Source organism: Cervus elaphus, chromosome 5 (assembly GCF_910594005.1).
Source record: "Cervus elaphus chromosome 5, mCerEla1.1, whole genome shotgun sequence".
Lineage (NCBI taxonomy): Eukaryota > Metazoa > Chordata > Mammalia > Artiodactyla > Cervidae > Cervus > Cervus elaphus.
The window spans coordinates 31,684,946-31,711,343 of NC_057819.1; the positions used below are offsets into that span (position 1 = coordinate 31,684,946).

The 26,398-nt window shown below is 47.1% G+C and overlaps 1 protein-coding gene across 5 annotated transcripts in view; it reads left to right on the forward strand.

Moving 5' to 3' along the window:
* The first annotated feature begins 302 nt into the window (after window positions 1-302).
* Window positions 303-26,398, forward strand: part of FNIP2 (folliculin interacting protein 2) — a 123,912-nt gene continuing 97,816 nt past the window's right edge. For 2 of the 5 annotated variants that reach the window (XM_043902301.1, XM_043902307.1), the window contains exon 1: window positions 406-654. In XM_043902301.1, the coding sequence (XP_043758236.1) occupies window positions 551-654 (104 nt within the window). In that variant the 5' untranslated portion in view covers window positions 406-550. Of the gene's footprint in view, window positions 655-12,907; window positions 15,346-20,627; window positions 20,696-26,398 lie in introns of those variants that run through there. The other 3 variants (XM_043902302.1, XM_043902304.1, XM_043902305.1) reach the window with 3 other exon arrangements.

The following is a 26,398-nucleotide window of genomic DNA, read 5'->3' on the forward strand; positions in this document are numbered from 1 at the left end:
CCCGGCCCCGCCCCCTGCGCCCCAGCCCCGACCTTCCCGGCCCACCTGAGCCCCCACCCGACTGGTCCCCCAACCCGACTGGTCCCCCAACCCGACTGGTCCCCCCTCCCCGTTCAGCACTGCGCCCCTCCCCCGTTGGGTCCCCTTTAAGTGTCGTGCCCCACCCGGTGGAGGCTCCCGCCTCCCACGCCCCGCTCCCGGGCCCCTTTAAGCGCCGCGCCCCCACCCCCCCGAGACCCCCGCCTCCCGCGCCCCTCCCCCGGTCCCCTGCCCCCGCCCCCCGGTTCCGGGGCCGGGCGGGGTCCCGGGGCCAATGGCGGACGCGCGGCGGCCGCGCTCCTCCCGCGCTCCTCCCGCGCCGGCGGCGGCTCCTCCCGCGGGGAGAACTGTCAGCGCGCGGCGGCGGCGGGCCAGCCCCGTCATATGACCGGCCGGCGGTCCCGGCGCCGAGCACAGCTCCCCGCGCCGCGATGGCCCCGCCGCCGCCCCCGGCCGCGCGCTGAGCCGGGCCGAGGCCGCGGAGCCGCAGCCGCAGCGGAACCGCAGCGCCATGGCCCCGACCCTGCTGCAGAGGCTCTTCAACAGGAAGGGCGGCGGCGGCTCCGCGGCGGCGGCTGCCCCGGGCCGGGCGCCCCGGGAGGGGCCGGCCTTCAGGTGAGGGGCCTGGGACAGACGGGCGGGGGGCGGAGGGGAAGGGGATGGGGGAAAGGAAAAGGGGACGGGGTCTCCCAGGCCGCCGCCTCCGGCACCGCAGGCCCTGGTCCGCCCGGTCGCGGGCCCCCTTCCCGCTCGCGGTTGCCGGGGCTCCCAGGGTGCCGCCCGGGGGTCTGGGGGCCGCGGTGGGGGCCGGGGCGCCGCTTCGGCCCTATTGTGTCCGTGACTCTGCTCTGAACTTGGAAGCGCGCGGCGGCACGAGCGCGGTACCCTCCTCCTCCCTGGCCTGGGGACCGGTTCTCGGACGCGTGGATGGGAGCGTGTCGTTTCTCCGTCTTGGCGGGGCCGGCGGCGCGTGGTGTGTGCGGGGCCCGAGATGCTCTAGGAAGTGGCCGAGGGAGGGGGCCTCACAAAGCTGGGGTGTGTGTGCTCGGACCTGCCCTCCCAACACGCGCCCCCGGAGACGCGCCGCTCGCCCGGGGGGCGCGCTGGCTTCTTGGGTGCCTTAGGTTGATTTCTCTGGTTCGTTTCCCCGACAACCTCGTGCGGCGGCTATGACCATAATTCCCATTTTACAGCCAGGGAGACGTAAAGTCGCAGAGAACCGAGCAGCTTGTTTGGCGTCTGAACTTGCATTTCACCCAAGCTGTGTGACCAGACAGTCCAGTACGAAATCTCTAGGCTCGTTTGCTTTCAAGGGCTCTTTTTTAAAAGAGGCCTTCTTATATTGTCTTTCAGCCCACTTGCGTTGAGAAGTTCGTTTCTTTCCCCGTAACTGTTGTTTTCCAGCAAGTATTTTAAGTGAGCATCTACTTCCAATCCTGACACTTTTCGTCTAAAGTGCCTTGCAAAAAGAGTTTAAAGTCTTCCTATCTGTGCACTAGGTCTAGACTCAGTGTAATAAGCCTTTTAAAAGTTTTAAGTGAAACTTTGAATACATTTTGGACTAAGTTTTATGCTCTAGATTTTGCTTTTCTTAAATTCCACTTACTGGGAGCACACAAAGCCCCTGGTTGCAGTTACGTGAATATTACCAGTATTTAGTGTCTGTGGTGTGTGTGTGGGTGTGTGCTGTTGTTTGGAAAGTAAATTGTGAAGACAACACACCTTCGTTAAATTCTCCTGTGTTCTGCAGGTGAACTGAATCGTTACCATTCGAGTAGGGCAATCTACCCCTTTCACTGCTGTGGGTCCTAGTGATGCTCTGTTGCTTCAGGGAACGGTAGAATTACTTGAGGCTCAGGGTGTGTAATTTCTTCTCTTCCTCCCAGTAACCCAGACTTGGTGGGGGTGGGGTGGGGGGGGGACAAAGCCTGGAGGGAACAGGGCATGAGTTACAGCTATCTTTGCTTGAGCAGCTCTTGTCTAGCGTGTGAGAGCCCCAAATGCCTGGCCATAGTTTGCCATGTTCTCTGCTCACTTGCCCACACAGTGTTTCCCTCCATCCACAACTGCAATGGAGTGTATTTTGAACCAAAAAACACTGTGGCTATATTTAGGCCCTGGCCATATTAGGGAAACTGATTGTAACTTGGTGGGAACATTTTCAGTGTGGTGTTCTGACTTCCTGTCAGTGTCTAGTGAAGAACACAAAATTGGGCCAAGGACTGGTTATGGGTTTTGTCTTTGTTGACTGCCTTAGGATTTTCTGTAAGTTTTGGAGGTAAATGTGTTGGAGAGAATTGGTGATCCCAGGACCCTTCAGCAGTGTGTCTTCACCTTGGAAAAGGTGAAGTAAAGACTCAGGAAGATGAGGGCAAATCAACCATGACACGTCACATTGACCCGGGGCGCCCGGGCAAGTCTTTCCTCCTGCTTTCTCACCTGACTTGACTCTCAGATGCTGTGAAGCCGTCCTGGGAGAGCCTCCTGGAAAATGTCCCCCTCCTGCCCTGTATGAGATTTAACCAAATAGGAGCTGGCTTGTGCTTTCAGGGGAACGGGTACCTCAGACAGGGAATGAGCTGCCCTTGGGGGCTCTGTGGTGGTTTAGATTTCCAGAAGTTAAGGTGTAAACCTTCCCTTAAAACTCTAGCATGCCTAATGTGAATTTAGTATTTTTCAGTGCGTTTAGATACTGGAGGTAACTTGTAGATCTTGAGAAGGAAAGGAAGATTCAGGTAGGCTTTGGGGGCAGTTTTGTAGCATAGATTGCTATATATTTGGAGAAAAACCTAAGTAAAAATAAGGTCCAGTTTATATATATACCTTTTTTTTTTTGTTTTAGAAGTTTTCTATATCTTCTTGCAGTGATGGACTTCCACTAGTTATTTTAAACTTTTCCCCACTCCTCCGAGGTCTTGCCCTGGATAGTGCTCTATTAACCCCGGGCCTCGCCACGTCCCTGACTTTACAGCCGTCTTTATGTCCCTCCAGTTCTCTGGAATTTATTAGAGAGGAACTTTGAGGACCAGGGTAAGTAGCTTACCTTGCAGGTCTTTTTCAGATCTTTGTATTTCCTAGGGTTCCTCCTGCAAAGAATCATCACATTTGAGATTCCTTCTTAGTGTATTTCTTTGAGGTTCTTGACAGGAAGCCCTTTTCATAGCTCTGAGGAAAGAGCTTGCTAGGAAAACAGGAAAAGAATCAGAAGAGATTGAATTTATAAGTTTGAGAGGAATTATGATTATGGTTTTTGTGAAATGTAAGCTCCATTTAAAGTTATAAAGTTGCATTATGGTCTTGAAATTTGAAAGAATTCTTTCTGCTTTCACTTTTAACTAATTGACACACACACACACACACACACACACACACTTTTGAATTTTTTCCAGAAGGATAAATTAGAACAAAATGAGGTTATGTGTCTGGCAGCTCAAATAAGAAATAGAATTGGGTTCCTGGTCGCCTTGCGTCTCAGGTCAACATGTTCATTTTAGGAACTTTTAAAAGCCAAGATGTGTCCACCAACTTCTTGCATGTCTGGTTCAAGTTTGAAACTTTATCTTTTTTTAAATGTTTCTGGTAAATTAGTGGACCAGTTTCCGCCTCAGATGTGTATGCAAGATGGAGGCGGAAAAGATCATGAGTTATCCAGTGTCTTATTTGGGACCAGGTAGATGAGGTAAGCATGTATGTCGCCTGGGACACGAGGAGTCAAGAGAGCGCTTCAGCCGCTGGGCCAGTGACTAAGTACTGGGAAGAGACCCCCCCCCCCCCCCACACACACACACCCCTCCAGTCCTGAATATTTGAGGTCACATTGCCTAGTTCGGGCTAATCCACGTCTTCCACGTTGAAGTCACCTGCTCCAGGGTTAGTATAATTTAATCCACTTATCGTTATCTGAGAGGGTCTGATGCTTAGCTCCTGGGTGCATGACTTTGAGTCCACCTGTGCATACCAGGGTAGGACATCTGAGGACAGCAGGTCCTTCACCGACATGCCTCAGTAGCAGAGAACACACTGGAAACTGTAACAGGAAGATCATTCAGACGCTGATAAGGGGCACACTCTTGGTTAAGTACCGTACTGAGGACACCCTGTTCTCATCCTCGCTGTGACTGAGGGCCTGGCCAGGAGTTACTCTTCCCTCTAGCAGGAGGGCTGCCCCCTGCCTGCCCACCAGCTCCCAGGACGCTAGCATCTAGTGAGATTTTCCTGGGGTAAGGGAGGAAAATTCTGGAAAAAACATAGCTCCACTACAGCACATTTTTAATGATCTTCTTAATAAGACACGTGATACATAAATCATGCGATTGGTCAGCACACCCACCCCACCACAACGCCTGGTCCTGAGCTGGGCCCTGGAGGGTGTTAAGAATTTGGGGTCAGAGTCCAGCTCTTATGGTGGGTTCCGTTCAAATCACTTGGAGGACCAGTCAAGGAGACCAGTTTCATCCTGCTTTGTTCCACCATGTGAGTGTAGAGACCCGCGTGTCTCTCTGTTTCTCTGGGCCTCAGTTTTTGTCATTTGTAAGGTGATTGCACCCTTCCTGTGTAATAAGGTTGCAATAGGGAGGTAATATATTTGAAAATATTGTGAGAAGAGTAAAATGCAGTACAGAACGATTTTAGGTATTACCAAGGGCCTCTTAACTCATGGAATTCAGTATCACTCATATTGAGGCTTTATAAAACTGAACTGTTTTTCAGAGGCTGATTTCTCCTTTACGTAGTTGGAATACTCGAGACAGAGCTGAAGCAACTTGTTATTACTTCTCTTTTTTACCTCGATGGTGTTGGTCATGAAACAGATTGAATTTTCAGAGGAGTGCTAAGACCCTCATCAGACCTGGATGAAGGTGGCTGGGCGGTCAGGATTGACTTTAGGAGTGTGGTGTGTTTTTCAGAATTATTTGCAAGTTTTTCCTATCAAGAATAAAATCTTATTTAAGTGGAAAGGAAAAATTTGTTAGGTGAAGTGATACAACTGGACAACGGATGGCACTCTGCAGCTGCCAAATCTTTATTTTTTGACTCTCTCTATGTACATATACATGTACATGTGTATTCATATGTGTACATGTTTGTGTATTGCACATACAAAGGTGTTCTCTGGAAGAAGTAAAAACAATGTAAACTTGTGAATGATATTGAAGGTAGGTGTGGGACCACACACGTGGGGACAGGGTGAGTAGCCCCGCACTAGGATTTTAACAGCGGTGGTCAACCCATGGGTGAAATTTTTATTTGATTCTTCTCTGTTTTATATTTGGTTGGTGTTTTGGGTTTTGCTCTAATCCATTTGTGTTACTTTTGTGATTTAAGTTATATTAAATGTTAAGTAGGCTCTGGAGTATTTTCCATTGTGAGGTAGGGATTAAGTGTAAGATTTGCCGAGAAACCCAATTTGGATAAAAAGTCTTTATAGATTTTCTCTTCTTTGCTAAAATAACTGGTAGTTCCTGTTATTAAGAGTAATATGCTGTGAATTTTAATGTACTTAACACCGAAGTTCTTGATGATCCTTAGGAGGGCAGTTTAATTGGTGAAGTTGATAATTGAAGGCAATACTCGTGGGCACAATTTCTACTGGTGGGGCAAGGTTCCTGCCTCCCCCAACCTCAGCCAGCATGGTGTCCACCAGGGCTCAGGAGCTGCAGCCAGGTCCCCAGGTGATCACCTGGATCAAGAGAGATCTAACTAAGATTTATTTGAAGTGTGTTTGGAAAAAGGTGACACAACTTTTTAGATTTGGGGGAAGCTTAAGTAAGTTTAAGGGGCTGGGATTGGATGTTTTTAAAGCTGAGAGACGTATTACAGTTTTAAGTTCTGAATGTGAAATGGTCATGTTACATGTTGTCATTTGACTTAGCAGGTGGTCTCGAGAGATGGGCTGGGCACGCAATGTTTTAAAGCATAGAGGGTAGAGATAAAGAGGGGCTGATTTCTGCCACCATGGATTTGGGTTGTGTTTCCCATGGTCTGCCCATCAGATCAGCCTGAGGAAGCCCCTACAGTTGTTGTTCCTTGGCAAAGGAAGTCGTAAAAGATTGTCCTTGTGCTTCTGAAATGATCTGGCTGTTGGTGTGAACTCCTGGTGGGTGAATCTGATTTGAGAACTGGTGCTGTGCGATTTCCCCAGACACTGTTTTTCTTGGTGTGGGCACAAAAGAACACATGTTTTATCCTGATTGTCCGAGTCCCTTGCTGGCATGAACGATCAGGCCTGCTCCATGAGATCACGTCCTTGGCTGTAAAAGTCAGTCTTTCCCTTTGTGGATAAGAATGCTGAAATATCTGGTGAGTTCCTACTTACCAAGTATTCTTCTTATCTCAGGTTTGTGAAAAATGATTATTATGTAAAAGAGGAAAAACAGGATGGGCTTTTCCAGCTAACTGGGCATGTAATGGTGACTTCCCTCAACCCCACCCTGTCTGCAAGTGGAACGTCCATGACTCACCGCTCAGGCCACACAGACACCCTTTTGCAGCGTGTGCGGATGGGGGCAGGATGGGGGTGCTAGGGGCTGGGCTACTGTTCCTCTGTGTTCAGCCAGAAGTGTCCAGCTGCCTCTGTGATGGACTCCCGGGAAGGACAATGTGCCCCCTCACACATTGTGCTGTTTTTCTTATTGCACTTTATGTTTGTGCTGAAATAACACAATGTATTAAGTGCAATAAATATAACCATTAACACTGATGTTTTAGGTGTGTGTTAAATGGCAGGTGCTTTCTGTTCCATAAGATTTCAGTATTCGCATGAGTCTGGATCCCCCGCTATCATGTTTTTCTCTCTTTAACTATGTGCTTTTCATTCATAGATACGTTTGGAATATTTTTTCTAGTTATTTGTCCCTGAATCTTGCTTCATATGTAGATCATGCTCTGGAATTTGCACCCAGTGTTGTGTTATGAAGAGATAGGTGCCTGCTTTATGAAGATGATTTTATCACCACACTTAAGACATTTTCTTCATCATATACGAGCATTTCTGTATTTGGGGTAATACACCTTTAAATCAGAGACCACTAGTGTCTGATTAGTCATGGATATCTATTTGAAAATGACCACCAGTTCATGCAGAGTGGTCACTGGGGGAGTAGAAATTCATCCCCAGAGCTGATGGCGGTTGAGGGGAAACCTGCATATCTGATGGAAACCTCAGCTTAATTTCTAGTGAGGATAGTTGTATGTTGGATATTAATAATGTAACCACGCATCCATCACATGTGGACAACCTAAGTAAACTGTGTGTTGATGATAGAAGGATTTTTCTGGGGAAATTGATAGTCCATTTATTTGAATATACTCTAAGTTACATTGTGTAATCCAGCAGCCCCCAACCTTTTTGACACCAGGGATGGGATTCATAGAAGACAGTTTTTTCCATGGACCAGGGGAGTAGGGAATGGTTTTGGGATGATTCAGACGCATTACATTTATTGTGCACTTTATTATTATTATGTTAGTTCAACCTCAGATCATTAGGCATTAGATCCAGGAGATTGCGGATATCAGTAATGGATATCAGTAGAAATGGAACATATACATGAATTTACTTGACAATTTAACACAACCTTAGAAATATACTCACTTTAGAAGTATCTGGTTTTCCTTGATGAAAACGCTCTCGAGACCCTGTAATGCTAAATGCTACACTGCTGAGATTTACTTGTCAAACAGTCACTGTTTCATTTTATTTATTTGTGACCTACTCTGACAAAAACGTGTGTGTTTAAATTTTGTATCCATGGAACTTTTCACAGAACATATTTTCATTTATTTTGATGGTTTAACAAACAGAAAACTAGCATTTGCTTACAAGTACGCATATGTCAGTTAGATGGAATTTGGATTTTTGCATTTCACTGGTGAATTTTGCTCACTAAACTTTTTGTTCAGTTGTCATGGCAACTGTGTTCCTTCACAAGTTGGAGACAAGTTAGACATTAACCTGCATATTCCTCAGAGATGAAACAGGTGTTGATTTAGGATGTGTTAGGAAGAAGCAGCAAAATCACCAGTCTAATCAGTTCTGCCTTTAACACCTTACACTTAAACTTCAGATTGCCAACCATCTTACCCTGGTGTACCCAGAAAATTGAGAGTTTTCTTCTGTCTTATGGTTGAAACCTTTGGAGTAATGGGAAGAGATTAGTGTGTTTGATTTCATCTAGCTCTTATTTGACTATCCTCATTTACTCAAGTTCTTTTCTAAAACAGGATTGAGAAATAGTAACAAAAATATCATTTAGCCAATTTAAGCATACATTTGAGTAATTGAATGAAACAAGAAAACATCCATGTTGTGGTTAGATATGGGAATTCTTCTAATCCTAGCCCTCCTGCCCCAGCTGTAGTGCTTAGTGCAGGGCTTGGCAGGAAGTTGTACTTAAATGCTTGTTAGAGGAATGAATGAATGAATGGATGAGACTTTTGCAGGCAGACAATCCTTAAAGATTCTCTGGTATTCCAGAACCTGATCTCTTGATATACTATGTTTTTTTCTTGATGTGTCTGATATGCGTTGTGTCATTTGTCAAAGGAACCTTGTTATAGACAATGCAGTTTCCTTCTTTCCATTAATATGAATGAATTCTTTTTCTGATATAAAAATAATGAGGTAAATACTCTAAAGGGACGTGCCCTCTCCTTAAAAAACAAAGAAACATAAAATAGACACTTAAGGGACTTCAGTGGTGGCACAGTGGTAAAGAATCTGCCTGCCAATGCAAGAGACATGGGTTTGATCCTGGATCTGGGAAGATCCCACCTGCCACGGAGCAACTAAGCTTATGCACCATAACTGTTGAGCCTGCCCTCTAGAGCCCAGGCACAGCTGCTGAGCCCATGTACCACAACTACTGGAGCCTGTGTGCCCTGGAGCCCATGCACTGCAGCAAGAGAAGCCTTGACAATGAGAAGCCCACACGCTGCAGCCAGAGTGTAGCCCTCACTCACCACAACTAGAGAAAGTCCGTGTAGCAACAAAGACCCAGTGCAGCCAAAACTCAAAATGAATAAATAAAATGATCAAAATGACACTTAAGTAATATACCTAATCAGTTGTGAAACACCATAGCTATTGAAAGCAGCCTATAGGAAAAGTATTTAATAATATCTGTAAACCTCTGAAATTACTAGCCAACTGTGCTATAAAACTGTTTTATGCTATTTAGCATTATTAAATTTTCGTGTGGCTTGGTAAAACTGAAATACGTTATAGAATGAAATTAGCTAAGTGGCTCTTTCAAACAAGATACAGCACGCGTGCTCAGTCACTTCAGTCGTGTCTGACTCTTTGTGAATCTATGGACTATAGCCCACCGGGACCCTCTGTCCCTGGGATTCTCCAGGCAAAAATACTGGAGTGAGTTGCCATGCCCTCCTCCATGGGGTCTCCCCAACCCAGGGATGGAACCTGAGTCTCCTGTGTCGTCTGCATTGCAGGTGGATTCTTTACCACTGAGCCACTGGGGAACTTAATTCTAAAAACAATGTTGGTATTCTAAATCCTCAGAGATGGGGTTTGCAGGCTGCAGGAAGTAAGTGCTTTAGAAAAAAAGATGGCATCTTCTTTGCATTCCATGCGTGATGTTTTCAGCTGAAAAACTCATTTAAAATGGGTTTATAAACCCGGCATGCCCTTTAGGAGGAGATGGCCCAGACTGATGTGTCATTGGCGATGGCCTCGGTGAGTGGGGAGGGAGGCCACGAGCAAACACTTCCTGGCTTAGCAGCCAGTGCTGTTTGCTTTAGGCTGGGGCACTGGTTGCCAGGGCCACACGAGCCCGCAGAGGGCCAGGAAAGCTGCCTGGTCCCTTCCGTCTGTGCAGGGCCCTGTGGGGACCCTAGGAACACCCTGACCTGGAACAGGTCAGCCCTGACCGGGAACACTGCGTGCCACTCAGTGCCACACGCTCCTGAGAAACAGCACACAGATTAAATTACGATTGTGTTCAAGGTTAACTTTTAAATGCACCTGATTAAAAATCAAACAGTATAAAATGGTATACATTGAAATACAAGTTTCTCACTTCACACCCCTAATCTCTCTTTCCAAAGGCCACCCTTTTTATTTTGGGCTGTGCTGGATGTTCGATGCTGCATGGGCTTTCTCTAGTTGTAGTAAGCAGGGGCTACTCTTCATTGTAGTGCATGGGCTTCTCATTGTGGTGACTTTCCTTGTTGCCGAGCGCGGGCTCCCGAGTGCTCTGGACTCAGTAGTTGCAGCACCTGGGCTCTGTGTGTGCGGATTCCGGGGCTCTCGTGGCACAGGCTCAGTAGCTGTGGCACGTGGGCTTAGTTGGTCCTTGGCATGTGGAATCTTCCCAGACCGGGAATCACACCCGTATCTCCTACACTGGCAGGTGGATTCTTTACCACTGAGCCACCAGCGAAGTCCAGGCTACCTTTATTATACCAGTTTCTTTTAGTTTATCCTTCTGGAAATATTCTGTGCAGACACAAGAAAAAACATCACCTTTCATTCACAGAAATGGTAGTTGCTATACACACCATCCAGCATGTTGCTAATACCTGCCTAGTCTCCACTGACTGAATGCACATAGAAGACTTTATTTAACCCAGTGGTTCTCCAGTCTGGCTGGACATTACAGGGCCCCAGAAAGATTTAAATGCCCAGACCATTCCCCGAGATTCCAGTTTCGTTAACCCTGGTTGTCTATGGTCTGTCTTTATGAACACCCTACTCGGGTACTTTTAGTGTGCAGTCAAGTACACAGCCCTCTGTTGATGAACGTTTAGATTGTTTTCAGTCTTTTTTTTTTTTATCAGAGATGGTGAACGTCCTGGTCAGAAGATGTTTCTGCAGAAGCTCAAGTATCTTTCTAGGGTTAGGATCCAGGGTGGAATTTCTGCCAAATCACTCTCTGGAGATGCTGCACCTGCCTACGCTCCTAGCCGTGTGACTGTGTTAACACTCGAGTGGCTGTCTAGTGGAGGTGATTGAAAGTGCCCTGAAGAACCCGTGCCTGTAGGTGGACTGTACCTTCTACCTGGGAGTTATTGACCCCCTGTCTAGCTTGTACTCTGGGGCCCGAATGATTTAAAAGAAAAATGTTCTGTGCGTGAAGGTGTTAAAAAGAAAAACCAAAAAAAAACTTTTGTACCTGGAGATGTTCTTTAAGCATGATTCTTATAATGATAAAAATCTAAAAGAATTATGATAGTTGTCTAACAGCTGGAAAGTAGCTAAATTGTGATGTTAGCTTCATAGGATATTATATGATGATTAAATGATTATGGGGACTTTATTAATATAATTAAATTAAGTATTTTAATACAATATATAAAATATATTAATGCATATTTAATATATCAACAAATACATAAAATACTAAATATATATCATGTTGATTATAACACATGCTACAAAACATATATAAATACTAATATATAAATATACATATAAAATGTTACAATTAATAACATAATATTATTATAAAATATTAGATATGGTAAATAAAAATCTTAAAATCAATTGGTTCCTACAATATGAATATATTAGTAAAATATGTAAATGTATGACCAAGGACTAGAAGAAAAACAGAAAAATGCAAGAGTTGATGTGATGGGGTAATGACCTTGTAGGTAAATATTCTTTTTATTTTTTTTTTCCTCTGTGATTTTTATTTTTTTAAAAAATGTACAAAAGAGAACAACTTAAGGCTTATCAGAAAGGTGGAGTCCCAGGCGGGGGCCCTGTCTCAGCCGGGTCTCTGCACTTGGAGGCTTGTCCAGCTGCCCCATCATATTTTGTCCCTCTGGGACACAGGGGGTGTTCAGAAGCATACTGTGGCCCTTCTCTGCCCCCCAGGCTGACCTCTGTCCCCATAGCCTGGTTTAATGCTCTGCTGTCCCTGTCCTGAAATTCTCAATTCTTGAACAAGTGGCCCCACGTCTTCATTCTGCAAGTTATGTAGCCGGTCTTGTCTGTCCTCCTTTGAACCTATCTTTTTCAGGCCATGCAGTACCCAGGCAGTGCTCATGTCCTGGAGCATGTGGAGGGGCCCAGGCACTCCAGCCTGGGGCAGGAGTCTCTGGTTTTCAAAGGTTTTAAGGCTGGAGTCGCTGCACCTACCACCCTTCAGCCCCACACAGCCCTGATGACCTGCTTTCCTGAATGCCTCATTCCTGGGCCCTCGTGCCTCCCGGACCTTGCAGCATGGCCTCGACTGAGGCATTTGCTCTCTGAGCCCCACTCCAAAGATGAAGGGGACGGTCTCTAAACATCAGTCAGCTCGGACCTTCTTCAACTTTTCCTCTCGCTTACCTGCCTACCAAGCTTTTATTCACACATCAAAGCCTTAGCTAAAATGCCCTTTCCCCAGGAGGCCTTCTCCACTCCCTCTCTGGACTCTCCCAGCTCTGGGTCCTTTCCTTTGGTCCTGTGGGTCTGGAAGTATTTATGTTTGGTTCTGTCGCTCCCAAACTGGAGGCTTCTGAGGGAACACAAGCCGACATAGACAGGTTGAATGGTTTCTCAGATCCTACTGTGGGTATCTGGTACCTTATGAGGACCAGTCCAGATATGTCAAGACTCCAGACTGGCTCTTCCTCTGTGTGATGTTGGAATGGCCCTGTTTTGTTCTGAGACAAATTTAAAAAATTAAAAAAATTCCTTTAGTATGGGCAATAAATAAAAATTAAGAAAAATTCTTTTATAATGCAAATAGCCATTTCTGGTTTTAAAAATACATTTTCGTATTCTAAGCCTCGTTAACTATGGCCTCTCTGTGTAAGTGGTGTGTCTGCAGTCTTTTAAGATGCCTGTAAGTAGCTGCATCTCCGGAGTGTTGGAGGAGCCCCCCGTGTCTGTGGAGGAGGGACCATTTCCTGTGCTCTAGGCACCGTGCTTCCTGGCCTTTGCTTACATCCTCTTGCAGTTACCCTTTGACGGTGGGTGTTTTATTAGCTAATTTGTAGATATAAAGTTGTAATAATTTACAGATAAAAACCTAGGCTTGCTGGAGATCAATGTCTGGTTAACCAGTGGCCCTGGGAATTTAAAACCCAATTCAGTACATGGTCTGTATTCCTTCTCTACAGGTTAACATTTGAAGTTCCTAAGAGGTTTATAAGGAAGTGTGAGGTCTGATGTTTCTAGGGAGCTTCCCATTTAACTGTGCAATTGTAGATTCCAAGTTTAAAAGCTAACCGGTGGTGCAAAGCAGTTAGTAGATCAGGACCGAGTGTACTGTCCTCTTCAGATGGCAGGAAGGACTGAGGGCTCTGTAGTCTGGCTGCTTAAAGGCGGCTTCACCCAGGAGTTACGACCTGAGGGGTAGGACTCAGGGCTGGAGAGGCTGAAGGTGTGTTCCTGGGTTCGTGAATGGACCAGATTCTTTGATGTTAGAGTTCTTCCGGGAGGCAGGATCCCCTGGCCAGAACGTGCAAGGCCTTGCAAGCATTATACACATGTTCAGCTTTAAATTTCAGTGGCCCCAAAGAATAAGTGGAGGTCCTCAATCTGTACTTGGAGGGTTAATAGAGTAGGGAATCCGTTGTGGATTTGTATTCTTGAGTTCAAAGCCAGCTCCCCCCACTTATATCATAGGGCACACCTGTCTTGGTTTTTTCTTCAGTAAAGTGAATGTAAAATGGCTTTTCTTGCAAGGTCCCGAGGACTCGAGTGCACATCGGTTACACCCGCTGCACAGCACTTAGCACCTGTCAGGCCTTCCGTTGACAGCAGGTCTTGTCACTCTCAGAGTCCAGTGTTTTTGTCTGCTTCTGCTTCCAGCTCCTCCAGCTTCTTCCCTGTGTTAATCCCGACTCTGGGCGATGTCCAGACTGTGGAGAAGTGGCAGGTGGCTTGTCTTCATCAGGAGGTGGTGTTCCTTCCCCCAAAGCACTGGGGAGCCACTGCAGGTGTGAGCACGGGTGGGCGAAGCAGTGTAGCACAAATACTTTCGCTTAAATTTTGGTGCCGGATCCAGATCAGTGCAGTTTTACTGTGTGTGATATTCCTTAGTCTCCCCCGCATCCCCCACCCCAGGCTTCTCATCTCTGAAGGGAAGAACAAAATGGATACAAGCCGGTAATGTCACGGTTCCCCTTTATGGTTCCCCTCCTAGCTCGTGGCAGAATCCATACGTGTAGAGAGCTCACTGGTCTCTTTTTTTAAACTGTTAAGAATCTGTTACTCGCATTTTTTTTTTTCAAGATTTGTTTGTGTATTTATGGCTGCACTTGTGTCTTCATTGCTTCCCCTGGGCTTTCTGTAGTTGCAGTGACCAGGGACCGAGGACTGCTCTGTTTGGTGTGTGGGCTTCTCACTGGTGGCTCCTTTGTTGAAGAGGAGCATGGGCTTCGGGGTGCGTGGGCTTCGTTGCCCCACCTTATGTGGGATCTTTGTGGACCAAGGATCACACCCATGTCCTCTATACTGGCAGGCGGATTCTTATCACAAGACAATCAGGGAGCCACACTGTCCCCCACTTAAAGTAAAGACTTTTTAAAGATCAGTTTTAGGTTTACAGTAAAACTGAGAGGAAGGTCCAGAGGTTTCCCCTTTACCCGAGTGGTACTTTTTTTTCTCCCAATGGCCAATCTACCTTCACACACCGTCATCACAAAGCCCTTAGTTAACTTTCAGGTTCATTCTTGGTGTCGTATGCTCTGTGAGTTTGGACAAATGTGTAATGACACGTTTCCATCGTTGTAACATCATACAGGGTATTTTCATGGTCTTAAAATCCGCTGTGCTCTGCCTGCTCCTCTCCTCTCCCACTCCCAGGTATCTCTTTTCATAGCCCAGGAGTTCCTTTTTTTCCCTAAGTGGTTTTCCAAGTTTTGTGAAGAGCTGAACAGTTTCCTGAAATTGCAGACCTGTACCAAGGAGAGGAGATTGCATTTGAACACGAGTTAGATTTTTACAAATAGAAAAGGGGGTGGACAAGGGGGCAGAGAGGAATTTGTCTCAGAAACTAGATGAAGGGAAAGCTTCCAGCTGTCTATAATCTCACCTAACGGAAGTGCTAAGTACTGACCCTAATTGCAGTGGAGGTGGTGGGGATCTTAGTTTCAAAAACCCGCGCCCTCTGCCTCCTCCAGCTGACACTGTGTCAGGCTACTGGTGCCTGGAGATGCGGCCCACCCACAGCACACAGCCTGCTCAGCATCCTTTCTTCCTTCGTCCAAGCCGCCTCCTTCTCACCCAGGTGGTGCTGGACTTTGGTCTCACAGCTGATGACCGCCCGCCGCTCTGGTTGCTGCAGCGAGGATGGAGTTTACAGCCTGGACCATAAAAGTCAATATTATGTTTAACACAGCGGTAGCCACGTAAGTTGTCCGAAGCTTGCCTTGACTGCTAGCATGTTTGGTAGCTGTTTTAACAGCAAGGTTCTTACATTGAAATGAGCACTGGATTGTCAGGATTGTCATGGCCCAATCAGCAGACTGTGGTAGTAGCATCCTGGAGGGAAGTCTTGCCGTCAGTCCTGTGTTAGACCCCCGTCTCTCCCCGTGTTTTAGAAACCTTTGTGTGCAGAGCCCTTGGGCTCCAGGAACTAGAGGATACTTTTGGGGGCGGGGTGGTGGTGCACAGTTACCCTTGAGGATAAAATAATAGGACTGCTCCTCCCCATCTGAATGAATCCAAAATATTGTTAAACTGTCAGTTATCACCCCTCTGCTCAGAAGACTCACCTTTTCTTCTCATCCTAGAAATATCTGAGCTGTGGGACCTTGACCACCTCTGCCTTGAGCACTGGGACAAGCAGGCTTTGTAGTTTTTTTTGTTTTTTTTTTGGCTGGCTGACATTCTCAGTGAGGGTCTTTCCTCACCATCAGATTAATTCCCACGTGGCCTTTTGGGGTCAGAGGAAGAGGTCGCTGACCTACATTGGTTTAGGCTCTGAGATCCGCACAGCTGAGTTTCTCCATCAGCTCCTGTGTGGTTCCAAGCCCGGCCCAGTCCAGCTTCCCAGGATTTAAGGCTGAGATCAGGCATCAAAGTTTGCAAGTAATTATGGGCTTATCTGTCTTGCACTGCGTTCTCTGCACGTAGTTTCCAGGGGGACCTGACTGGTATGCATGGAGGAATGTGCTTGAGGCATGTTTCAGAGGAAAAGGGAGACGATGTGAAAGGGACAGGGAATTGTCAACTAAGAGTAAGTAATTCTTAAAAAGGAGTAATATATTACATTATGTGTAGGGCTTGAACTTAAGTAACTCAAGCGAAAGGTAGCATAATTAATGCAAGCGAAGAAATGACTTGAAAAAAGGAATATGTATGTTTGTTTTTGCACATGAACTTGAGGTGCAGCTGAATACCCCAGTCACAGCACTCAGGAGACAGTGATTGTCAGGGGATATTTTAGGCCAGTATTTGCCAAAGGGGCGTAGGAAATCTACATTTCTCTCAAGACTTTTCTTCTTTTTTTTGTAATTAAAAACATTGAGGAACTTCCCTCGTAATCCTGTAGTTAAGGCTCCATGCTTCCATTGCAAGAGGTGTGGGTTCGATCCCTGATCCAGGAACTAGGATCCCACATGCCTCATGACCAAAAAATTAAAAAGCTGTGAAAAAAATTAAGGCATAATTGATATATAACATTTTATTAGTTTCAGGTGTATATCATGATTTGATATCTATGAATATTGTGAGGCAATTGCTGTAAGTGTAGTTAACGTCTGTCAGCTCATGTAGTCACAAAAATGTTTTTTTTTAATCAGGAGAACTTATAAGACCTATTTTCTTAGCAATGTTCAAATATGCGATACAGCATGAACTGTAGTCACCATGCTACGTCATAAGACTTTTCTCTTTCTAGTCCCTCCCTGAAAATGACTTTTGTCCAAATTCTGTGTGCTCTTCCCGACCCAGTTCAAATGCTTCCTTGACAGTTTTGTTGAGCCCCAAGTGGGCACACCCCTCCCGCTAGCCCCTGCACTTACTGTTTCTTTGTTTGGTCTTTATGCTACTGACAACATTCTACCAGCTGGTTTTCTAGTTAACCAGACATGACCAGATTATACCTTGCGTGCAGGGAACATCATATGTCCCTGTAGCGCACAGCACAGAACTGAGGACTCTGATTGGAACTCAGTCAATGTTTAAATATACTTAGTCAAGCCTGGCTTTTTTTAGCTAGTATTACTACTTAGAGGAATATAAATTTATGAGCCATTCTATGGAAGTTCCTTTCTGTGCATAAACTTGCCTCTTTAAAGCTTTTAAGGACATCTCCCCGTGCTTCCCCTGCAGAATTTAACCAGTAAGCGCGTTTATCCTGTCTGTGTCTGTGTTTACCCCCTTCTCTTCTTTCTTTCCAGTTATAGGGTTATTTAATTTTTCTTCAACCTTAGAGACTCTTTTCTATAGATCATTTTTTCTTTTTCTATACTAGTTCCAGCTTAGATTTCTGAGGTTCATTGCCAAGAAATGTATGATGTATTCTCTTAAGAAGATACTTTTTTTTGAGAGCTTGGGTTTGTCATCAGAATAGCTTGAACGCCATCATTCCCTAAACTGACCAGACCTTTGCTCAAACTGAAACTCATGTACTTACCTGATGTTCAGAGAACCTGAAAGAGCTTAGTGTGTGTTCCCTTTAGTTGGACATTTTCAGCAGGAAAATGTCTAGTGTTGTCGACACTTGGCCCTGTCCCTGGCTTGCACTGTGTCCCTGTCCCTGGCTGTCCCTGGCTGTCTCTCTGTAGATCAGCCATGAAGAGGTTGAGTTCACTCTCCACCCATCACTGAAAAGGCCACACTGTTTACACTTCTCCTTCCAGAGAAATGTTTGCTTATCCCTACTTCTGTTTTCTGGTCCTAATCCAGATCTCTGTTCAAGATAAATATTCTACTGGCTTCATGCTGTTTTATCCTTGTTAAAAATGAGTGACCAGATATCTGCAGTTCTTGGGGTGAAAATGTTAATGGTGATTCAGACTCGGATGAATAAATGAATGCTTGTTTTGGTTTCTCATGTCATAGTTTAAAAAAAGAAGCCACCTAAGTTTACTTGTGCGTGAATGACGTACACTTAACAACTTCAGGGGGCTCTCAGATGTCCGTTCCTCCCATTTGAATTTTGTGGATGTCAGTTTTGAGATAAGTGGGCTGACTAGGATTTGAGAGTTATGTATTTCATCCATAAATTGTGGCTGCTTTCATATGGTGTTGAGAGTTGACAGTGGTTTTTAAGTTTTTTAATAATTTTAAATTTATAATTGAAGGATAATTGCTTTATAATATTGTGTTGGTTTCTGCCATCCATTAACATGAGTCAGTCACAGGTATACATATGTCCCCTCCCTCTTGAAGCTTGCTCCCACCTCCCACCCCATCCCACCTCTCCTGGTTGTCACAGAGCACCGGATTTCAGCTGAGTCCTACAGCAAATTCCCTCTGGTTATTTCTTTAAAATATGGTAATGTCGTTTTAATTTCCCAAAGAACATAGCTTAGTTTGGGAGGAAGCTCCAATAGTCACCCTTGGCAGCCTTTATTCCATGAGAGTACTGCCCCCTGTCTCCTAATGACAGGTTACCCAGCATCAGAGGAGTTGCAGTTTTGATCTTCAGGGCTTCACTTCTCCTTTTGACTTTTTGTGGTTTCCTCCTCCTAATGCTATATCCTTAATTTGCCACATTCATTAACTCAGATGAGGTGATTTCTTAGTGGGGAATGGGGGCAGGAGGCCTGAGGGGGAAAGATTATTTTCTGAGTACTGCTTCTCAAGGCCCTAAGGTCGCTTTTATCCCCATCTGTGATTTGATCTATGCACCTGAGGCAGAGGCACCTGTGGGTCCAGATGCCTAGGGGCGGGAGTCTGTTGGGAATTGGAGCAGTTTTTGCTTCGATATCGAGATAATGTTGAGAAAGTCCCGCCATGAGGTCCTGTTAATGGAATCATCTCTCCTCCTTGGCAAAGACTAAGAAAGACATGTTTAGCCCAGGAAATGTAGTGGCGATGGTTTCAGAATAGTAACAGGCCACGCTGGAGGGTTAGGATACTGCAGTTAGGAATCACATCGAGACATAAACTGGTTTCCCTCATGAATTTCTTTTCTAAAAATCATGCTGAGAGAAAGGCGAGTATTGGTTAAATGTGCAGTTGACTGTTGAAGATCAGTGTTTCAGAGAAAGTATCATTGATGGTGGACTTAATTGTAATAGTTCACATTTACATGGATTTTATTTTCCAAAGTGGTCACATGAATTTCACAGAACAGGACATGGGTCCCCTGGACTAGGAGGTAGGTGCCTGTGCAGGGTGAGCCTGGTTGGGGACACTGATCTCCAGGCTCCTGCATCGTGCCACGGCCAGTTTTTATCCCAAGTTTGGCCAGGTCCCTTGTTTTTTTTAATTTTTATTTTATAGTGGAGTGTAGTTAATGTACAATACTGTGTTAGTTTCAGGCGTACAGCAAAGTGATTCAGTTTCATATATATGCGTGTCTATTCCTTCCCAGATTGTTTTCCATTACAGGTTTTTATATAGTATTGAGTGGAGTTCTTTGTGTTATATAGTAGGTCCTTGTTGATTAACTATTTTAGGTATAGTAGTGTGTATATATTCATTCCAGACTCCTAATTTGTCCCTCCCCCACTTCCCCTCTGGTAACATAAGATTGTTTCCTATGTCTGTGAGTCTGTTTCTGTTCTGTAAATCAGTTCACTTGTATCATTTCTTTAAAAGTAAGTGGTATCACATGATGTTTGTCTTTCTCTCACTTTGTATGATCATCTGTAGGTCCACCTGTGTCACAAATGGCATTATTTCATCCTTCTTATGGCTGAGCAATATTCCATTTTGTATATGTACCATATCTTCTTTATCCAGTCTTCTGTTGATAAACATTTAGGTTATTTCCATGTCTTGGCTATTGTGGTGCATGTATCTTTTTGAATTTTGATTTTCTCTGGGTATACGCCCAGGAGTAGGATTAGAGGTGGGAATAGATGGTAGATCTGTTTTTAATTTTTTAAGGAACCTACATACTGTCCTCCACAGTGGCTGCACCAGTTTACATTCCCACCAGCAGTGTAGGAGGGTTCCCTCTTCTCCATGCCCTCTCCAGCATTTGTTTGTGGCAGTTGCCTTGCTTTGCACTTGTTAAAAATTGTTTTGAGTTTGTAACTAAAATGGGTCTTCTGTTTTTTAATTATCTTGAATCGGTATTCTTTTGTGTATCCTTGAACAGGAGACTTGGGCTCTTTTTCTGGTACTGAGGTGCTCCAAGCTGTTAGCTGCGGCTCTTCAGATTCAGGCCTAGACTTCTGGGTGTGGCTGGGCTGGTCCCGCTTCTCCTCGCTGTCCCCCTGCCCCCACCCTTCCTACCCCAGTCAGAGTGAACCTGTCTCGGTTCCTCCAGCACTTTCGAGCGTTCTCTTAAGAAGCTCTCCTTGGGCGGACCTGGCCGCCTGCCTCCGCCTCTCAGCCGCGGGCTCCGGCGCAGCGCAGGGCAGGGGCGGCCGTGGGCTCGCAGCCCGACTTCGGCTCTGTGGCTCCGCCGCCGTGGCCTCCACACGGCTGCGTGGTCTTGGGCGCTGTCCTGAGCCTTGCTGGGCTGGGCTGCTGTCCCCTTGCTGGCCTGGTGGGACCAGCGCGACCGCTTCGTGGCGCGGCCATGAGGCTCCGATGGGGCTGCCCTTGCAGAGTGAGCGCCACGCCTGGTCCCTGGTAAGTGCTCTGACCCCCACCCGCCACGTGGTGCCCGTCACCGCGCTCAGCACCCCATCCCGCTGGGGTGTGGTTTCCTGTGCCAGATTCTGCCGCGACGGGTCGAGGGGAGATGCTGCGCCCGTGGGCGGTTCATGCCCTTTATGGGGCCGTGGGGGGCGGGTGTACATTCGTCGGCCCTCAGGAAATCAATAAATAAGCAACAGCCCTGTCTGTTTAATGCCTTTGACCTCAGCTTTCCTTCCCTTTTGTGAAGATCGTCTTAGCATTTATTGGTAGCTTTGGATGAGGAGAGAAATGATAGAAAAGACCAGCTTCTGGTTGGGCCTGGGATTCTTTGGGAGCTTCTGGGGTTGGGGCTTTGCTCTTTTGGGCCCCTGCTCCCTGAGGAAGAGGCGGTGCACAAGGACAGGCCTCCGGGAGAGGGGCTGTGTCCTTGAAGCTAAGGCTACAGTGGGGTCTGAGAGAAGCCCCAGGGCTGGGTGTCCCCTCATGGGGTTGGACGGCCGCCCCGTCCAACTTGCAGGGTTTCCCACTTTCAGCTTCGTCGACTTTCGGGTGCTTGTTTAGCCTGGAAGCCACTTGACTTTAGTCAGCAGTGAAAGCAACGCAGAGGGAAAGCTCGTGCAAGAAGGAGAAGAGTTTCTGGATGGAAGTAACGGGAGAGAAGCGTTTTCAGCTCCAGGGGTGGTGATGGTTCACCCTGGCAGCCCCACTGGTGCTCTCGGTGCGCAGAGAACCTCTCTTGGGGGGAGGCGGGGGCTCGCTGGGCTGCCGTGATTCCTTTGTTCAAGGCCGTTGGAGGTCTGGCCCATGATTAATTGCTGTAAAGTATGTTGGATCTTCAAGGCTCAGTGGTGAACAGCAAAGACTGACTCCAGACAGGGCTTCCAGGGCAGTCACGTGGAGGACAGGTTCCACCTCTGAGCTCGCTCCAGCCTTCCTCTACCTGCTCTGCCCTGGTGGAGCGGCGGTAATAATCAGCTTTAGCGGTGGGCCATGCCTTCCACTCTCCTGTGGAGGCATCCGGTGCGTGTGCACTGCTTACAGTTTGTTCATACAGGGGCCTGGTTCTTTCCAAAGAAAACAAGGTGGGATGTGTAGCAATCATGGGAGCTTCTGTGTGTGTGTGTGTGTGTGTGTGTGTGTGTGTGTGTGTGTGTGTGCGTGAGAGAGAGAGAGAGAGCAGGCTCTTACCACTCGGAAGTCATTTTCACATAGTTAACATGTTAAAGATGCTATTCTGTTATGAAAAACAGCTAGTTCATGTGTTTATCAGAATAATGGGTATATCCTAGGGTGACCTGGGTTTTGTAGGATGGCCAGGTGCCCTGACTACCCTGTATGATGATGATGCCTCTGCGTGTGTTCCGAACTCTAAAAGTTAACTCAGGAGCAAGCTTCACATCTGCTCCTTGCCTTCCATATTTCAGGTACGGTGAACGGTTAGAGCACCGGCGTGAATGAGGTACATCCTGCTCTCAAGCTCTTCAGTCCATGGAGTTTATTCCGCAGGTTCTGTTGTAACAGGTGTAACAGGAATTCACATTGTGCCAGAGAGCAGAGGCTGGGGCCTCACAGAAGCACCCAATAAACAACCCTTACATGACCCAAGGTCTCTAAGCTTAGTAGGTTCCTTCATTTTTCAAGTGGTTTTTTCTTTTTAGCACTTTTTTAGGTTTTCTATATTTCCATTTGGAGAGTTAGATACTGAGTATATATAAGTCATTTTGATGCTTGAGCTCATAATTTTAAAATTTTTGTTGTCCTTCCATCTTATCTGCGAATGATTGTCTAAAAGTAAAAGCTGAGTTCTCATGATCTGAATGCATTCACTATGGAGACCTGACTTGGGGTTGGACGGGGTGGGGATGAGCATTAGGTGGGCCAAGGCAGTGGACTGGGACGTAGCCTTTTCTGCAGGACTTCGCGGTTTCTTCCCAGCCCCTCAGACTGCATTGCTTCCAGTCCTCTTGCTAACCTCGTTTTACTTTTTAGGACTCCCAGATACCCCAGGCTTCAGATGTTTCTTTTGCATTGAGAGCCTGTAAGGAGCTCTTGCGTTGGTGTGTTTGCGATGTGAGGAATTTTGCTAGTTGTAGCCCGTGACGATTCAGATGCAGGAAATGCTTTTGGAAGGTCACTGCCTCCCGTGGGTTCATGGGGCACCAGGCCTCCCAGCCCCACCTGGCACATGACCTCGGTAGTGACTGTCACACTCTCTGTGCCACATGCCCCCACCCCACGCTGTGTGGAGTGCGGGCTGCCAATGTCTGTCACCTCCCTTCTCTCTGGGTGCCTTCCGCAGAAACGCTGCCCGCGATGAAAGCTGTGTGTGGGTGGGTGGGGGGCTTTGATGGGGCCTGAACTGGTGACAGCAGACACCGAGACCCAGACAGCAGGGCCTTCCAGTCTTTTCCTTCCAGTAGAGGAGGCACAGGTGAGTGTGGGCTGGGCTCTGGTTAACAAGCATTCACCCCGCACCCGGCTATTCTCGGGGACACATGGAGGACTGAGACATGAGCTGCCCCTGGAGCTTGTGGGGAGCAGAGGGGGTGGCCATGGAGACCACAGCGGGTACCTGGACAGTCGCTCCTCGTCGCCCTAGGATTCCATGTGAGCAGGTACGCCTGCTCACCAGAACTCGTTTATGGCCTTCAGGTCAGGGCTCGGGATGTGTTTCTGGTCGTCTGGGGACACAGGCAGGATGGCAGAGCCCTGCAGCCGCCCGTGTGCACGTGCCCTGCTGAGGGCAGATGAAGCAGTGCTTGCCTTCCCGCCTGCTCTCCTACTGCGGACACATGGAGTGTGCAGTCAGGAGAGTTCAGGTGGGGTTTTCCTTCGCAGTTTTGTGCTTTTCATTGGTGATGTTGCTGTTCCTGATGGCCCACGTGCATTGTTCCCGGGCGCTGTCTCAAGTCCTCAGGCAGGACGGCCGTGATGTGCCTGACGGAGAGACTGTGTGTTAGGTGAGCTGCGCGCAGGCGCGAGCTCTGGTGCTGTAGGCTGTGGGTTCAGTGTTAACGAAGCAGCTGTATATATTAAATAGCAGAAACACACTTAAAATAAGGTTCGGTACTAATCAGTTGATGAAATGTGGCCAGAGGCATGCAGGCACCTAACCCTGTATTTCTCCTAAAAGCAACCGTTCATTATTAACTGATTGCGTCTTCGTGGAGCCTGTATAGAGCTCAGGCACCGTGAATGACCGATCTCCCACACCAAGAGATGGAAAATGGGCCCCGGATTCTAGAATGAGTTGAGCTGATGAGGTGGGGTCAGAGCCATGGTTTTGCAGGGGTTGAAGGATAAAATGGTAAAGCCCAGATAGGGCTTGTACAGGGGGACCCTGGAAGATGCCATCGTCCAAGGGCAGGCCTGGGGGACGGGGTGGCTATAAGGACAGGGCTACAGGCACAGGCTCCTAGGAAACTGCAGGGCAGATGCAAGGCTACCAGAGAAGGCAGAGTCCCAGCTGGGCAGCGGTGGCGAGACCAGTGCCCAGGCATGTGGCTGTGTGCGTGTTCCCCGAGATTCCACGTGCTCTGAGACTCGATGGGGAAACTGGAAAGTCTGGGTGTAGACGCGGGTGTGTAGAGACTGCTGCAAGTGTCTGATGAGTGACCGGTTCTCCCCAAATAGACAGGTGTGCTGTTCTGGTTTACAAGCCCCACCCCCTTTGCACCTGGGGAGGCAAAATAAGCCAGGTTTATGGGTTAGATCAGGGAGGGGAGAGGAGGAGGGTGGTGAGCGAGTGTGGACTGGGTCGCAAGGTGCCCCATCTTCTGCAGAGCAGGCTGAGCTCACACTACCAGTTTCCTTCACGCTCGCCCAGCACCCACGGTCCTGCAGTTCCCAGTTCCCTCGTCCTGTGACCGTCTGGGTGGAGGCTGGGGGCGGGCACAGTGTGGTTCGTACAGAGGTACCAGCTGCTCTCAGTTCTCTTGCGAGGGGTGGGGATGAGTGGCTTCCTCTGATGGTCTGAGAGGTTCCCACACCAGCCTGGCCTTCGAAATGCCCCATGTCTCAGACTGGGTTTCCTGCCTTTTCTCAGGGCTGGAGCTGGAGGAGTTGCTGGTCAGATGCTTGCACACCACCGGTCACAGGGCCAGCCTGAATGGAGACGTGCTGAGTGTAAAATCCACCGTGGAGTCCAAAGACAGGGTGGATTATTAGGATTCAGTTCATCTGTTCCTTTTGTGCTTTTTTGAAACATGAGTCTTAGAAAATTTTAAATTACATACGTGGCTTCCCGTAAATTTCTACAGGACAGTGTTTCATTGCTCCCTTTGAATTTCTCGGACATCATTTGAAAGCACTGTTCAGTGGTACTACTTCTAAAGACCAGATTCTTGGGTCCACTTGTGTTTGTTAATTCCGTGGAAGTTGTACCTGAGTGTAGCTGTTGGAAACAAAAGGAGTACAGTCGTGAGTACAGAAAAATCTGCCTGGGAGGGAAAACTTCTCCCTAAGAAGTGTGTGCTTTCTCTGTGGAAATTCCTGAGTAATTCTTTGTTACAGTCAAGATTCACGACAGTTGTACTGGATGCACCGTAACTGACGATCTTTAAGAACGGATGTAAAGGTTAGTGTTGTCTCGTGCTTTGGATTACTTAAGTTTAGTCAGATTTTTAAATGTGTAATTATTCTTAAAAGGACTTATTTTTTATCTTTGAAAATTATTTACCCACTTATTTATTTATCATTTGTCTGCTTTGGGTTTCAGCTGTGGCCTGCAGAGTCCTTGTTGCAGCACGTGGGTGCCTCTGTTGTTGGGGCTCGCAGGCTTAGGTGCTCCTCAGCATGTGGGATCTTAGTTCCCCAACCAGGGATGCCACCCGTGTCCCCTGAACTGGAAGGCAGATTCTTAACCACCAGGGAAGTCCCATAAATGTGTGATTATTTTTCACAGGAACACCTGACCCTGTGCCACTTTGAGCCATAGTGAGGTTTTCTTGTCCCTGAGAAAGTGACTGTTTTCAGAACCTCTATGAACAGCAGTGTGTGAAGTAGCCTCGGTGAATACGACAGAAAAGAGGTTATTTCCGACTTCAGAACCATTTACCAGGTACCTTCTCTCTGCTGGGTGTGAGTGTAGCTCCACAAGTAAAACACAGAAGAAACGAAAGTGTTGCTGTTCACATTCTCGAGGAGTTCCTCCCCTGGTTTAGAAGTTCGTAGCCAATGTTGATGTCCAGATGCATGGGAGGAGGAGAGAGTGATACCTGACTCAACAGCTAAAGCATTACAACCTGAAGACTGTTCATCACAAAATGCAGACCCAGGGTTACTTGTGTCAGCACCACTTGCCTGTGTGTTCCTGATGGGGACTGTGCACTGCTGGAGGCCATTGTCCTGCCCCGTGACTGTTACCCATGTGAGATGCAGGGGCGTGGTTCACCGTGTAGCTGAGGGTTGGTCGCAGCAAGGTTGTGGGAGAAATTCTGAACTGCCGGAAAGAGACAGCCCCTTTCAGGGCATTGTCACTGAGTCCGTCCTGCCTTCCTGTGTGGTTGTTGAAGTATCCTTGGGAAAAGGGTCCTTATGGGGAGTGTTTACAGGATAGATGGTCCTTGGTTTGGGTCCTAAAAGCTCTTGCTGGATTTGACTCTGTCAGAAGGGGCGGTCAGTGTGGTTGGAGGGACCTAGGAGGTGGAAAAGGACTTGATCCATGGAAGAAAGAATGGCTTATGTTCCCTTGAA